Raw genomic sequence first — 16,576 nt, forward strand, 5'->3', positions numbered from 1 at the left:
AACCTCCTAGCCCTAACTTGGATGGCAATGAGATATTTTAGTCGTTTGTTGGACTATGCCTATGTACTGTGTTTTAGAGTTTTCATATTTATAGGCTTGCTTTTAATATGTGAGCACTGATTGTCTAATGAGTCGTGCTAGCATGCCACGTCCTAGACTTGTGCATATAGATGACAAGAGAATGTATGTATCCGTGCCATTCTGGCTTGAGTTGAGTGAAAATTATTTTGCTTGATTAAAAAAAAAATAAAGTTACATCAATTGTTACTGGCTTGGATACAAGTATTTTCCATACTATATTGACTAACCATTTATAGATAAAATAAAAAATAAAAAGAAAAAAAATTATGGAGTAGTGAAAAGATTGGGGTACTCATTTAAAAAAATATATATTAAAAAATAATAATAATAATAATTGTTTCCTAAACGCAGCGTCGGAGGCTCAGAGTCTGGGTTGCTGGTCTCCAAATTCTTGTAATCGAAAGAAGCAGAGAGCAGCATCAACGGTGAAAGAGCAGCAATGGATGGAGGGAAGACAAAGCCGCAATCCCAGTCCATCACTCTCGAACAGTTCATCTCCATCACTTCCCCTCTCATCGACTTGGAAAAGGTTCCCCCCTCTCTAACACTCTGCCTTTCTTTTCTTTGCTTGCTCTCAATTTGACTCCTGGACTTGCGTCGGGCATTCAGGAAGCCGAGATATCTGCCTCCATCACTAGCGGCGCGTCCAGGAACTTGGATACCGCTCAAAAGAAGGGCTCCGCCATTCTCAATTTGAAGTGCGTCGATGCTCAGGTTCCCCCTCTACTCTTGTTTCCACCACTTTCGATGCCCCCAACACATGCTTTTCTTGATTACCCTTTTTGGCTTCTTCTGACTACAGACAGGACTCATGGGCAAGACTCTTCTTGAGTTCCAGTCTACCAAAACAGAAAACAGTAATGCTCTTCCTCTTCCTCCTCACAAGGTGAGAACATTCTGTGTCTCCCCACTTACAACCGCAGTTTGTGTTTCTTCACTTCTTGTGAAATACTAACTTCCCTGTTTCATTGTACATTGAAGTTTGGCACTCATGATGTGGTTGTTCTAAGACCAAATAAGGCTGATTTGGGCTCACCTGCTCTTGGACAAGGCGTAGTTTACCGGTTAAAGGTAAATTCTAACTATGGAATGTGAAGTTGGAGATTTTTTTCCGTTTTTGGTCCTGACATTTTTACTGGGTTTGATTGAACAGGACTCATCAATCACGGTTGCTTTTGATGACGTTCCCGAAGACGGATTAAACAGTCCCCTACGGCTAGAGAAACTCACAAATGAAGTATGATATCTCAAATCTCGAATTTTTAAATTTTTGAGTTTCTTGATCGATTTTCTTTTCCAGAGTTTTTGAAGCATCAAATTTTTTTTTTGAAGGCCGTAATTTCATTATATTGGTCATTGATGTAAATATGATTTGAAAGTTATATTCTACCACTAGTAATGCTCTCTTTGGTCCATGGTGTATGCATTGTTTTTCAATCATCTCTTTCTTATGCCATCGTCCAAGATTATATTCTTTGGTAAAGAATTCTAGTAATATTTGTGTTGTCTCAGGTGACATATCGTAGGATGAAGGACGCCTTGATACAATTGAGTAAAGGTGTGCACAAGGGTCCTGCTTCTGATTTAATTCCTGTCTTGTTTGGAGAGAGGGCACCAACAGTGGCCAAGAAGGAAGTCACATTCTCCCCATTTAACAAAAACCTTGATCACTCTCAGGTCCTTAAGCCTAATATTTCTATTTCCTTGTGTCTTGTTTTAGGAGTTTTCAAGATGCCACTTATGATGTCATCATGCGTAATTTTAAGTTGATTGGAATACATTCTGCTAATGTAATTCCTCTAAATCTTCAGCTTTATAAAATGAACAACAAATACAAATACACATTACGTACCTATGGTTCTTTGAAGTTACTCATTTATTGGTGCAATTAAATAAATGAACAAACATACAGATATACTGATAAATAATTTTTAAAATTTATTACTATGACAGATAAGTAACTTTATCTGAGGACTTTGGGATATTATATCAGTTTTTCATGTACTATTAACAATGAGGGTCTCGAAATACATGAATTGTTATTATAAAGTTCTGATATCATTTCTGTTAAATAAAATCCCCCTTGGATATTGTAGGTGCGATTACTCTAAAAGATTAAATTGTTTTTGGTTGCGTACTTTTGAATATTAGTTGATCAATATAGTATCATATCTATTTTTGTTGTTCTGTGTATGTGTCTGCCAATTTTTTGTAAGAGCATCTGAATCCATATTGCTTTATCATATATGTATACCACAGGGTTAATCTTAATTCTTGTTTCTCTAAAGCGCCTTTCCTTTTTCTTTTCCTTTGATCTTTTCTTATCTCTTCTCCACAGAAAGATGCCATTTCAAAGGCTCTGTCATCCAAGAATGTATTTTTGCTGCATGGGCCTCCTGGAACAGGCAAAACCACAACTGTGGTGGAAATTATATTGCAAGAAGTTAAACGTGGATCAAAGATCCTTGCATGTGCTGCTTCTAATATTGCTGTTGACAACATTGTTGAGCGACTGGCACGCCAAAGGTATTTCACTGCCTATATAATCGAGGAATTCCTCTTCTATCAAAATTTGAGCTCTATCAAAACAAATATAAGGTGCTAAATCAGAGCACTATGTAATCCTTTCGCTGGCCTTCACTTCCTTTCGTTTATTTGTTCACATTTTTTTCAGTGTTTCTCTATTGTTAGTTTCGGATACTGCATACTAACTTCAAAGTTCAGGTTTTTATTTGTAATAAGGAACCAAGTTTGATTTTGATATAGGCCACTTTATAGCACCCCGTTTTGTAGTATCTTACTGTTGTTATAGTTCTTTTGGATTAGAAACCATTTTTAGCATCCCTTTTCTTTTTTATTTTGAAAAAAAATATATATATATTGTTGAGATGGTTGTTGAAGTATAGTCAGATAGTCAGGGAGGCTTCTTGCCCCTCATCCAGATTGTGGTTGGTGCCACTAGGTTAGGTGAGTTGAAATAAATAGACTAGTAGGTTTATGGGCTTTGAAGAACTTTCTTTTTTAATTTTTAATAACAAAACTTAAACAAATAACTGTGCATTGAATACTTTGAACTTCCTATAATTGTTACAGCTGAGTCGACCAATGATATAGTTTGTAGCTGATGTGAACTTTCAGCTTGTATTGTTCTCTAACCTGCCATGTTAATGTAAATAAAATGGCACAATCTGAATAGTCAGCTGATGAGTAGTAATGGTCCTGCCAATTGTACCAAATTGTATTGTGATCATCGGATTAACTTGTGCTATCTACTAATAATTCAAGTTTGCTATGGAGGATGCTCTCTCATATTTGGTTTGTTCTTATCTGTTTTCTCTTCAAGTAGATAATAATTCAGTAAAGGCACTCATTACTTATTACTATTTACAGAGTAAAGTTAGTGAGATTGGGACATCCTGCACGTTTACTACCTCAAGTACTGGAAAGTGCACTGGATGCACAGGTATGTGAATTATGTAACTATGTTGGAAAAATTCTGGTCTTTGTGAAATCGAACTTCTATAATTTCATCCCATTAGCACGATTATTTCATGTCTATATTCGTGCATTCTGCATCATTACTGTTTTCTTTACTCTACGTGCCATGGACATTTGTATAAGCATATGAAGTTTCACAGTCTTCATTTGCACCTCATTATAGTACACATGCGTTTACACACACAGAGGGAGGGAGGGAGGGTTTATTACTTAAGGATGTAGAACTGCCCTCCATAATCGTAGAGCTAAAATCTAGGCCTTAATCCCTAGAAGAGTGAAAAACAAAGGTTGCTGAAGGAGCCTTGGGTGGAGAGAAGGGCCACTTGAGTGGCCTCAACTAGCTCGAATGGAAAGATCTTGCAGCACTGGATCTTGTTTGAAAAGTGGATTCTATATGTACAATAGAACACGTATATGTATGAACTTATGCTTCCTGGTTATCGGGAATTTGGTTCCCTTTGGTGCGTCTAACAAGATACTTAAAAGACATTGATTCTGCTATTCTTAATTCCATTACACCTTTCTGTGATGTCTTTTACTACTACTAATGAAATTAACTTGGACGCGCAGTTGATCTGAACCATCCATTTTGTTTAGTACCCCTTAAAGCATGATTCCTGTAAAAGTTCAACCAAAAACCATTCAGTCCCATAAATGTCATCGAATAGAAAATCAAATATTATGTTCTGATAACTGACAAGTCATGTGCTAAAATGTGTAAAATTGGACGGTTTTAGGTCACTGGATCAGGGTGGATCTTCTTTAAATGAGGGGGCATACTTTCATCTAATTACTTGCTTACTTTGCTCTCAGGTCTTGCGAGGAGATAACAGTGCTCTGGCGAATGACATTCGAAAGGAAATGAAGGTAATTTTTGATAACTAAAAGCCTAAATGAGTATGCATATGCAGTTTCCAAAAAAGTTAAAAGTTCTTTTTTTATCATCGTACTTTATGAAACTAACATTGGTATGAGATACCTTACTTGTGAATGAACTTCCACATTGCAGGCATTGAATGGAAAGCTGTTAAGAACCAAAGACAAAAACACTAGGAGGGAAATCCAGAAAGAGCTTAGGATTCTTTCCAAGGAAGAGCGTAAAAGGCAGCAGCTTGCTGTGACAGATGTAATAAAAAATGCAGATGTGGTGTTGGCAACTTTGACTGGGGCATCGTCTCGCAAGCTGGACCACACATCATTTGACTTGGTAATTATTGATGAAGCTGCTCAGGCACTTGAGATAGCATGCTGGATAGCACTGCTAAAGGTAATGGACTTGTCCACAGGCATATACATAAACACCAAACCTTGCATATTCATTTCCATAAAACGGCAGTTCATGACATATGCATGCAAAGAACTAATGCATGTGTTAGCCTTTGTGGTCTTAAAAGAAACATTTGGTGTTCTTTTAGCATGTTGATTAATTGAGGACAAAAGATTTCCGGACAAGCAGATGTATAAGACTTGAATCACTGCAGTATTAAATCAATCTGCGTATCCTACAGTTGCAAGAAGTATATATGTATAATTTTTAGTGAAAATTTCATACCAACAAAGTCAAATTGTAGGTTTAGGCATGTAGAGCTTTTACTCGCACTCCAAAACTCACTTAAATATATCTGAGTTCATTGTTTTAGGGTTCAAGATGTATACTTGCAGGCGACCATCTTCAGCTTCCTCCAACCATCCAGAGTGCTGAAGCTGAGAAGAAAGGTTTAGGAAGAACCCTTTTTGAACGCCTTGCGGACATATATGGAAATGAAGTGGTATCGATGCTGACTGTTCAGTACCGCATGCATGAGCGTATCATGGATTGGTCGTCAAAGGAGCTTTACAATAGTAAGGTGCTGAGACCATGTCTGGATGTTGGCTTTCTGAGTAAATTTATAGTCAAATCACCGACAATGAACTTCTACCATGGTTGGAAAAAAAATAAAAAAAAAATCATTAGATTTGACTGCATTATATGCTTTGGCGTCTCTGCAGGTTAAAGCGCATCCAAGTGTTGCTGCACATATGCTTTTGGATCTCGAGGATGTAAAGAAGACCTCTTCAACAGAATCAACCCTTCTTCTAATTGATATAGCTGGGTATGCAGTTCATTGTTGTCATATACTGACTGTACTGTATTTTATAAGAACAAACCCTTTAATACCTATGTCTTGAGGCAGCAGGGTGGCAATTCGACTTCTTTTTTTTTTACCCTCAAATAGTGCTGCATACAGACACAACTGAAGACACAGACATGGCATGAGATGATAGCTGATATCTGAGATGAGCACAACCTATTTATTAAAACATCAGAACATGAGTTATACATGTACTTTTATTCTGAAAGGGTTATTTTATCATTTATTGGTTATCAAATGAGAGGAAAAAAAATGTCTGAAAGCTGAAAAAAGATACGAACATGACACCAAATTTGCTTCTTGTATTGGAATCTCATGCCTATGGCATAGTATAACGTTATCACCAAGTTTTCAAATTGTCACCCCTACTAACAACAGATGATGTTTTATGAATAATCTTAGTAAGTGTTGGCATTTATTGCTAATAAAAAAGTCGTTTTGAATGTCTTGAGGAACAAAATGAGTGAATTATGCCCACATGGTTTCAGAGAGCTTCTTAATATGTACTAAACAAGAAGTGCTTTATTCATAATATATATGACTTTTTAGCACTGATCTGCTTCAGGTGTGACATGGAAGAAAAGAAGGATGAAGAGGAAAGCACTATGAATGAGGGTGAAGCTGATGTTGCTATTGCCCATGCAAAGAGACTCATTCAAAGTGGTGTCCAGGCTTCTGATATTGGAATTATCACCCCTTATGCTGCACAGGTATCAAATACTACTGAATACAGTGAAGACTTGCAATAGCTCCGGGGCGTTTACATTATGCAAATACTATAGTAGAATAGATGTTTCTCTTCTCTTTACTATATCTGATCTAGTATTGCAGGTTTTCATACTGAAGAAGTTGAAAAGCAATGAAGAAAAGCTAAAGGATTTGGAAATCTCGACAGTCGATGGCTTCCAGGGCCGGGAAAAGGAAGCCATCATTATTTCAATGGTTCGATCAAACTCAAAGAAAGAGGTATACTTATGTCTCTGGTTCCATTGCTATTGCATAAAAAAGGTTAGATGGTAGATGTCTCAATTCATAACTGAATTCTATAACCTAAACGAACTGAATTTGGGAATTTTTTTCAAAATACTCAGGTTGGGTTTCTGAGCGATCACAGGCGAATGAACGTGGCTGTAACACGAGCAAGAAGGCAATGTTGTCTTGTCTGTGACACTGAGACAGTGAGTAATGATGCATTCTTGAAGCGATTGATAGAGTACTTTGAGGAGCATGGTGAGTATCTAAGTGCCTCAGAGTATAGTAATGAATGAGCAACAGTACCTCGGCATCTACAAATTTGCTGTTTTTGGTGGCATAGCTCTGAGACCTCCCACTGATTCTGCAGCGGAGGAAAATTTGTATTCCAATTGAACAGATTCTATTCTTAATTCATATTTGTACCTATTGAAATTTTTTTAGCCTGATATTACCTGTTTGAAACTTGTTTACTTTAGCTTTTATTTTCTGTTCTCTAATTTTGATATGCTATCCGTTTAGGGGCCACGCAGAGAATAAAATTGCCTTGTCATTGGCGTTTAGATTGTTCCTCACTTCCTTCTACAAGTTTCTTACATGTCAACTCAGAACCAAGCAAACATGAAGCAAAAAGATATTTTGATTCATTGTAAGGCGAATCACACGATTTCTTCTCCAACTACTGAGGGAAGAACCTGAAGCCACTATAACTGATAAAAGAGGAGTAAACTGGTCTCAACCAGCTCATACATGATCAGAAATGTGGCCGAGGAGTTATGAAGTAGCAGTTGCCTCGAATCCCACTAAGCTAGTCTATTTTTATGCGACTAACAAGTTCCAAAATCTATCAAGTTTCTTCTCCTCAGTAGAAACTACAAAAACAAACTTTATTATTTCAGAAGTTCCAAATAGAAGTGGGGAAATACAGCTCTTCGTTCACATCATAAACTTGAAAGGTACCAGCTTCTGCTCCTTGGTCTTCCATTCCATGCATCTCAATCAATGCATCCCAGTTGAAATTCTTGTCAGCAAAGGGTCCGAATTCGTCACTGGTTTCTGTAATCGAAGATTCGGGAGCTGCAAAACTTGTTGTGGTGTCGGATTCTTCTGATCGTCTCTCTTTCTTGAGCACACCCAACTGCTGAAGAAACTCATTGAGATCAATCTGTGGCTTCTCCTCCTTTCCTCCCACAACTTTCTCCAACGTAATTTCTACATCTTTCTCCTTATTCTCTGCTACATTTTCTTTCGGGGTTTTGTCCATTGTGGTGTGAGCCTCGGGTTTTGAATCACAGGAAGATGAACTAGAGGAGGGAGTAGTTTGACCATAAACCCCATTTTGCTTAAGCTCTTGGAGCCTCTGATGAATGACATGAACACTTGGTTGAGCATTAATATTGAGCATTCCACAAGGAGGAAACATGGAAATGAAATTCTGGGAAGGGAACCATTTGAACTTTTGTGATTTGAGTGAAGGATTGGAGGAGTTGGGTTGCAGGTGAGGAAGATTGAGAAAAGCATCAGGGCCGTAGAGTCTCCTGGCAGCCTCATCATAAGCCATGGCAGCTTCTTCGGCCGTGGCGAATGAGCCCAACCAGAGCCTGGTTCTCTTCTTTGGCTCTCTGATTTCGGCAACCCATTTGCCCCAAGTTCTTTGTCGAACGCCTCGATATTCACACGAGGCGTTCTGAGGCCCGCCTTTGCCTCTTGTAGGGCCTTTCTTCCATGGCTTCAATGGAGATTTTCTGCAGTTTTCCATGTAGGGACTTGGAAGAAACTCAGAGAGTGAGTGGGAGTGGGAGTGAGAGTGAGAGTGAGAGTGAGTCTGGAAGCTTGGTAGTGCATACATGTGTGGAAAGGGCGCGGGATATGTAGTGAATGAGGGTGCAGTTTGGTTTAAATGTAGTCACGTTGGGCAAAGTCCATGCATGTGACAGCTGATCAGTCCAGAGCGCCATTAGTAAGTGAGCTACATTCTAATTTTCTCCTTTTCAATTTGTTTCTGACATCTCAGCTTTTCTTGTCATGGGATGGATCATGGATGAGTAGTAATGGGATACGTGACGCTAAAACGAGAATCCAACTTCCGCTAAATTGACAATTTAATAACATAACTCTTTAAATATTGTATATGAGAGATATTATCAAATCCTCAGATATCATTCTCCACTCAGTTATTAATAAAACTACCGGTAAGACCAAATACTTCTTACTTTTATTCCGTCTTCTCAGTTGATGTAGCAAAGTCTCTGATCAAGAATATATACAAATCACAGAGTACGGGTTGGCATTCAGTGTTGGAGGAATAAAAATAGTGACTATATGTGATCTAGGAATGATTCATCAGAGGGCTTGCAAATTTAATTTTACCGTGGTTATTCTCATTCCAACCTTTCGTAGTCACAATGTTCCTATGTGCATTCTGACTTCTCATGGGAATATATCCCCATTAGTACTCAAAACAAATCATCAAATAGAATAACCATAGTCAGAAATACTCTGAAATAGATTGAATCTTGGCTGCATATAAAATGTGCAATTCTGACTTCGATCACATGGGAATATATCCCCATTAGTACTCAAACAAATCATCAAATAGAATCACCATAGTCAGAAATAGATTGAATCTTGGCTGCCTTCGTCTATATGGTTTAAATGGGAGTGGCATATATAGTCCGTCTGTGTCATTGGTATTATCTTTTAATCTTGCATCACGATATGCTTACACGATTATAACTTTATTTATTAATAATGAAATACTACCGGATAAGACATAAAAATAAAAAGTAATTAGTGTAAAAATGAAAATGGAAGAAAAGAAGAGGGTACAATCCCCAAATGAAACAAGTGATTTTAAAAGATAGAAAAGTAAAAAAAATAAAAAGCAAATATAGTACATATAGCAACTTTGCAAGGTACTGGGAGCTTTAAATGTGGTGGTGGTGACTGGAGATCTAGCTCTATCTAGCCAATCTGCTTTTGACTTATGAGTAGTGTCAAGCTGAATTCTTTGAATGAAGTCTTGACACTCTCCCTTGGATTCCATTTCATACGAGTTGCTTCTTCAGTAGACTGTTTTAATGGCTTAAATTCTATGAGAATGAGATCAAGAAAGAGAGAGTAATACCCACCTCACAACATTTTTCATTTTCACGAGCTCTTCTATTTCACATGTTTTCCTGCCAATCCCAACCTGATGCCCGGGACTCTCCTCACCTTTATCCCATGCTTGTCCTCTCTTCTATTTCACAGGTGTGAAGTTTGGCTTCATGTTCATCAGTCTGTTGTGTATGATGATGATGCTGATGACATTTCGACAGCTACAACCACCATGCATGACTGGTCACCATCCTTGTTTCTTTTCTTTTTCTAAAAATTGTGCAATGTAAACAATAGTTTTCGGATAACAATCTGCAAAGTCTTCTAAATAAACGAACTAAAAGCTGGACATTAGAGGCACATAAGCAGTGAATCGGATTGAATGTGAAGGTTACCAAGTACCGGTAGTGGAATCAATGAGTGATATAGAGGAAGATGAAATTTTGGGTGTCGGAAGAACAAGATAAATTACTCCTGTTTTTCATAATGATTTATGTACAAAGTTTTTGCATATATGTACATACTGTGGTTACAGATTGTGCAGGTGCAGGTGCAGGTGATAACACAATGGCATGTTGAGAATGATTTGCAAGAGTCAACACGCCCAAAATAACATACGAGTCCGGTAGAAATAACATCAATGGTTGAGAATGACCAGCTGCACTCCAACTTCCAGATTATCCACATACTCTATCCAACTGAGTAAACTCAAAACTCTAGTTCTTTCTGCACTTGGTAACTATATTGCTGAAGCCAAGAATCTCAATCTCAAAATTATGATTCTCTTCCATAGTTTACAGCCCCATTGCTGCCTGCTTCAAAACTGTGAGGACAATTTTGCCATGGGAGTCAAATCTAATAATACGGAGAGCTATTAATAAACTAATCTGCACACAGGAAGAAAACAAACTATCAGATCATCAAGTGAATGAGCAAACAAACTCTTTTACAAGGATTCTCAGTTTCTGTGGCAATTTGAAGTAATACCTCAGCTTTATTCGAAACACATGGGTAAGTTCTAATTATGGGTTTATTTGACAAATGACATTATGCTATGTAGTTTAAAGCTTTGATTTGCAATCAGAACTATATTTGAGAAACCTTTTGCCATTAAACCTGAGATGCACTGTTGTATATGCGGTCTCCTCGTTACAGACCAACTAAAAACTCCGGGTCAAATTGGCCCAAAGACTGCATTCAATGTCCTTAAAACTAAGCTGAATGTCCAGCAACTGAAAACTCAACCTACTAAGAACCTGGATACTGAACCAGACATGAACTAAGTGGCAAATCATATTAGCTATTAGGAACTACTTTAGGTCTCAGGTCATGACCCAGGTATGATATTCAGCTTGAAAAGGGTTCCTTCACTAAGTACCATTGGTGTTGAAATAGCTCCTCTTATAAAAGATGAATTTGTTTTCGAGTCGCCAAATGCCACATGCAATCATTTGACATGACTGCCGATGATTAGCCCCTGCTGTTGCGTCAATTCATGTTTGAGGATGAAAAGAATACAAGATACTGAAATTGTTCATAAATGAAACTCGTTGCCTGGTCCAAGAAGTTTCCCACACTATAGCAGTATAGCTCATAACACATAGTTAATATTCATAATTGGTAGTGACAAGTGAAATTACAAAAATACCCCAAAAGAGAGCATTACCTACAAGCAAATGACCACTTCATTTCGACTTTGGACTTCCTTTGCATATGTTCCTCCATTTGTCCTTAAGGTCTGTTGGGGTACGGCCTGACAGAAACACATCAGAACCAAATTCAAATATTTGCTTCCATGGCATTCTTGTTTCATCATTGCATTGAAATTCCTGCACTCCCTTCTGCAACAGTATTAAAGATGTCATAACATATCCGAAACTGTAAGCATACTCCAAAAAGTATAGCACAGAAGACAGAACAAAACAAAAAGAAAAATGCAGACTTTGTTGGTCCTTTCTAATAAGAACCAAGTTGAACAAGGCACTTTAAGGACCAAGTATTTTGCACTAACTCTTACAGTCTCTTATGTAATTATGGAACACACGATTTATATGCAATTATTTAACGGCAGCCAGGTATATGAGATGAAACGCTACTATGACATAATCATATCGCTATAAAGATTCATTGAAAAAGAAAACCAAGAACCTTGAGCATCTCTTCTTCCTCAACTGTCCATGGAACCTTTTTTTTCCTTGACTGAGTTGTTGCCAGCTGGGTGCAGGTGCTACAAAACAGAAAAAAGGTATATTTTTCTCAATTAACAATTTTCACAAACCCTAGGGTTAAAACAACTGTTAGTCTAATGAAATCACTGTTTTATAAACAAACAGTTAATTTTGTGGGTCAACTGGGGAGAATACAGGCTAATTTTAAAACTCCTGGTAACATTAACACCAACTTTTTCAGACATTATTTGACCATATGCAGAATATTTCACATTTTGAATAGACAGGACGGGACAATTAAAAAGTACTAAAGTATAAATGCAAACACTTGGAAATACAATTAACTTACCAAGGAGATTTGCTCCTTTTTCTTAAGGAGTAATCAGTAATGTGCTGCTGCACGACTTCTACTGCACCAGCTTGTCCTTGGTCAACAAGGAGGCTCTGTGTGTTTTTACTGGACAAATGATCACCTTCCAGTACTTGGTTCTGAAATCTATCAAGGCCTGCTGACACACACTCATGGACTAACTTTTCTTCCCCTTCTTTCTCACCAGCTGGTACATGAACTTTTCCACGCATAGACTTGATGTCAGTGCATGATGAAGAAGGTGGTCCTTGTTGCTTATCATAAATAATATTGTGAAACTGGACATCATCAACTTCATTTACATGTTCTTCACATTGATTTCCCTGATTTTCTTCACGCTCTTCCAGATGCCTATTCTGATAAGGTTTCCCAAGAAGATTATCCTCAAAATGCCTAGAGCAATTATTCACTTTGCTATGTACTGTTCCAACAGGTTCCATCGGTCGGTTTTCCAAATTAGCATGAACAAATGCATTTAGTCCTGTCTTTAACAGGGAAGTTTGTTTCCTAGCTTCAAGGTAATCAGTAAGGGCAAGAGCATATGAACAGAAGGGGCAATAAAAGTTACCCTTCTCAAAAGAAATGGCTGAGGAACGTAGCCAGTTCTCATGAACCACCACAGGGCAATTACTTGTTTTACAAGTCAATAATTGACCACCTTCATTAGAGTACAGGGAACGATTTTTCTCTGTGACTGTTGTCACTAAGGAATCATGACTAGACGTGCATTGAGATCTCAAGAAAGCATGCTTCTTCATGGCAGCATCAATCTTTTTATCATGAAAACCATCACTTTCATTTGATGTCTCTGACTCACAAAGAAAATCCATGAGCTCTTTGGATTTATCAGCAATGTTCTTCTGCTGGGATCCATCTATATATGCAGGGTATGATACTTTAATATGAGAATCACGTTCACTGACACAATCAGATTGTTGAGTAGAATTCTTCTGCTGGGTTTCATTTAGAGAAGCAACACCTGATGAACTTGGTTTCGAACAATGCTCATAATCGTCTTTGTGTCTATTAGCAAGGCTCTTCCATTGCGGTCCATCTGTGGTTGCAGGGTGTAGCACTTTAATATGAAAATCATTAGCAGTGTTATCACTGAATACTTTAGCAGACACTGTATGCTGGGATTCCTCTGGAGCAGCAACACCTGATGCTCTTAGTTCAAGCTGAAGCCCATCATCATCTTTGGTTTGATTAACACATGTATGTTGACGGGCTTCATCCTGAATTGTGTCTTGAGGCATTGAAGCGGCATTACAACAATTCTCCAACCGACTCTGATGGGTTGCATCATAAGTGCTTTGTCCATTCCTCTTTGACTCGGTATAATCATCATGACCATCCTCTAAGGCCCTGATTTCCTCCATCATTTCCATCTGATTTTCAGCCAAGTCACACCTTAAACTCTCAGAAACTGGAACATCTCTTTCGGATGAATCTTCTGAATATAAAGGAAGTTGATTCTGTTCTATAGACTGTAAAACATAATAGGCATCCCACTCCCTCCTTTTGGCTCTTATATGGAAATCATTAGAGCAATTTACCCTTTTAAGGTTTTCACCAGCCATATTTCCAGGATCCCGGCCATTGCCTTCATCAGCATTGCTTAGTTTTTGAGATTCATCTGTGGATGAAAGAAGCGGTACTCTGATATGAGCATCATGCTCACTATTACAACTGAATCCTTTAGTAGAAATCTTATGCTGGGTTTCACCTAGAGGAGCAACATTTGATACTCTTAGTTTGCAATGAAGTCCACCATCATCTTTGGCTTCAGCAACACAAGTATATTGGTGGACTTTATCCTGAAATGTATCCCGAGGTACTGAAGTCGGATTAGAATGATTTTCTCTCTGATCCTTATGGATTGCATCATCACTGCTCTGTCCATATCTCTTTGACGCAGCATAATCACTGTGACCATCTTCTACCCTGTTTTGCTCCATTGCCATCTGATTTTCTGCCACGTCACACCTTTCACTCACAGAAACTGGAACATGTCTTTCAGATGTATCTTGCAAGCATTCTCTTCCATCTAAAGAAATTTGGTTCTGCTTTACTTCTATGGACTGTGAAACATATGAGGCATCCCACTTCATCTTTTTCGCTTCAATATGCCAATCATCAGAATCATTTACCCTTTCACGCTTTTCATTATCGGATCCAATCCCACCCCTTTCGGAAAGCAATAGATTTTCATTCTCTGAGTTCCCTTCTACTCCCATGTTTTGAGCACTATAGCAGCTCTTATTTAGACTTTGATTACTTTCATTCGCAGAAACTCTATCAGCATCACTTGTCATTGTTAAACCGCTCTTTCCTCTCAAAACATCAGCATGCGGATGGGAGCCATCAAGAATCGACTCTTCCAACTGTTCATAAAGAAAAGACACAATCCATTTCTAGCCAACTAAAGAAAAATTGACTAATCAAGAAATATGCAAAGAGAACATCAAAATAGGCAATGTACCTGTTTCAAAGCACATTTAGGCAAAGCAGCCTTTTTGTGCACAATAAAGGAGTGAATATCCCATTTCAACAGCCCCGGTCCAGGGTTTCGCAAATCAAATTCCGGTGTCTGACAAACAAAAGACATTTCATTTTATCATTTGAGCATATTCTCCACCTCCAACAACTCCTCAAAAAAAAAAAAAAAAATCAAGTACAATCAGAACATGGCTTCAAATTTTCACCTCTTTTAGATAGTAATTGTAAAAGGTACAAAGATCAAAACTTTACCTCATCTGTAATGCGTTTGAGGACAAAGATCAAAACTTTACCTCATCGGTAATGCGTTTGAGGACAGTCTCGCAACTTTGGGATAAATCAAAGCTGACTTTAGAATTGTGGGCAGATGGAACATGACTATTCATCCCATTATTACTAGAGCCAAATAATTCCTCCAAACATCTAAGAGCAACCCTTTCCCTTGCATTTTTTGACATATGATCAGGTAATGCTGAACCCATCTCACCCAACAAATCTGACACAAAAAAGCCCTAACCTTTACTCACTGTTCAAAGTAAAATCATCATAAATAGCAAAATCGAGATTGAAGTAGATATCAAGTACCCGTTAAGAGAGAAACATCAACTTGTTTCATGGTGGCGAGGCCTTCAACGACCCAAAGCCAAGCAATGGCTTTCTGGTCCTCACTCATGTCCTCCATTGAGAGAGGACTAGAGGAGGCTGCAGTAGAACAAGCTTGAAATGGCGTGAAAGTGAGACCCCCAATACAAAAAGTTTAAATTATAAGGCCGGTTGAAGAGGGACTGGGCCGGTTGGGGTAATCACACCCCCCATTTTCAAAGTAGCAAAACTTGTAATGTATTTTTTTCTATTTTCTTTTTTAATGATATTGGCATATAGTTGTTTCGACAAAATTTTATCTCTGTGATGCAGGAAAAGAGAGTACCATACTCCATTTTACAATTTGAAGATAACTAGTTTCCAAGATTGGGATGAACTATCAAGAAGCACACTCATTCATAATGTAGCAAATGCACCCATATTTTGATGTCAATTTGTTAACCTTGTCAATTTACTTTACTGTTCATACAAATTGACAATTGTCTTCGATTTACAGCAATCAAAGGCAATTTTGTTGCCAATAGACTATATAAAGTTAAGATATGATAATATCAATCATATAATCGTAAAACATAATCAGTAGAGGAGAACGCGCCTACACGCGCTTGACCTAAAACCACTGTTCCTATTCTTGTCCCGCGGCGCGCCCTTACGGCGCTGTCGTCGGACGGGCCGTTTTAGACCCAGATTGGGTTTGTCGTTTGGCGTAGGGTCCTCGAGTGTTGCAGTCTCAATCGGATTGGGGAGATTGCGATCTCGATCTGATTGGGGAGAGTGCAGTGGCTGGTAGGGAGTTGAGGGACAGGAAGGTTGCGACGGCTAGGCAGTCTTGGATCGCTCCTCACTGGCCGGGTTGGTGGATTGGATGGGTGTTGCGAGGTCTGAGGCGGGCTGGTGGCGAAGTGCTGCAGATGGCAAGGCTAGGATTGGTTGTTGTCCGATCTGATTGGAATGACCCGATCGGGTCGGGGTCTACTGATTTCGATGTGGGGAGCGGGTGGATTGGAATTTGTGGCGCTCCTCAGTCTAACTGTGATGGTGGTTTGATGGGGGCGGCGGTCCGGCAGAGTGGCTGGTCGGAGGTGGTCATGCCGGGTTGGGGCCAAGCTTGGTCGATCGTCAATGGTCTTACTGTCTCCTTGGTACATGCTTGG

The 16,576-nt window shown here is 38.6% G+C and overlaps 3 protein-coding genes across 8 annotated transcripts; 1 reads left to right on the forward strand and 2 right to left on the reverse strand.

Moving 5' to 3' along the window:
* The first annotated feature begins 429 nt into the window (after positions 1-429).
* Positions 430-7,168, forward strand: LOC133722126 (uncharacterized). Of its 2 annotated transcripts, none has more exons than XR_009852482.1 (15): positions 430-610; positions 691-795; positions 884-967; positions 1,063-1,152; positions 1,235-1,318; positions 1,594-1,758; positions 2,420-2,607; positions 3,472-3,544; positions 4,393-4,446; positions 4,589-4,846; positions 5,220-5,426; positions 5,569-5,672; positions 6,277-6,421; positions 6,535-6,677; positions 6,803-6,940. XR_009852482.1 is itself a non-coding variant. In XM_062148947.1 (15 exons), the coding sequence occupies exons 1-15, from the start codon at positions 521-523 to the stop codon at positions 6,977-6,979; spliced, it is 1,959 nt and encodes a 652-aa protein (XP_062004931.1). In that variant the 5' UTR covers positions 430-520; the 3' UTR covers positions 6,980-7,168. The 2 variants fall into 2 exon arrangements, 1 of the variants encoding a protein (XP_062004931.1); XM_062148947.1 differs by having other exon boundaries at positions 6,543-6,677; positions 6,803-7,168.
* A 116-nt stretch (positions 7,169-7,284) lies between these two features.
* Positions 7,285-8,844, reverse strand: LOC133722127 (dehydration-responsive element-binding protein 2F). The gene has a single exon (XM_062148948.1). The coding sequence runs from the start codon at positions 8,530-8,532 to the stop codon at positions 7,579-7,581; it is 954 nt and encodes a 317-aa protein (XP_062004932.1). The 5' UTR covers positions 8,533-8,844; the 3' UTR covers positions 7,285-7,578.
* A 1,391-nt stretch (positions 8,845-10,235) lies between these two features.
* On the reverse strand, positions 10,236-15,557 carry LOC133723544 (uncharacterized). Of its 5 annotated transcripts, none has more exons than XM_062150392.1 (7): positions 15,405-15,557; positions 15,113-15,315; positions 14,803-14,910; positions 12,300-14,704; positions 11,931-12,009; positions 11,453-11,623; positions 10,236-10,669 (listed from the first exon to the last, which is right to left on the reverse strand). In XM_062150392.1, the coding sequence occupies exons 1-6, from the start codon at positions 15,499-15,501 to the stop codon at positions 11,468-11,470; spliced, it is 3,048 nt and encodes a 1,015-aa protein (XP_062006376.1). In that variant the 5' UTR covers positions 15,502-15,557; the 3' UTR covers positions 10,236-10,669; positions 11,453-11,467. The 5 variants fall into 5 exon arrangements, with proteins under 5 accessions (XP_062006376.1, XP_062006375.1, XP_062006374.1 ...); XM_062150391.1 differs by having other exon boundaries at positions 10,236-10,605; positions 11,449-11,623; XM_062150390.1 differs by having other exon boundaries at positions 11,449-11,623.
* Between the last annotated feature and the right edge of the window lie 1,019 nt (positions 15,558-16,576).

The sequence above is a fragment of the Rosa rugosa genome, chromosome 7 (genome assembly GCF_958449725.1).
Source record: "Rosa rugosa chromosome 7, drRosRugo1.1, whole genome shotgun sequence".
NCBI classification, from domain to species: Eukaryota; Viridiplantae; Streptophyta; class Magnoliopsida; order Rosales; family Rosaceae; genus Rosa; species Rosa rugosa.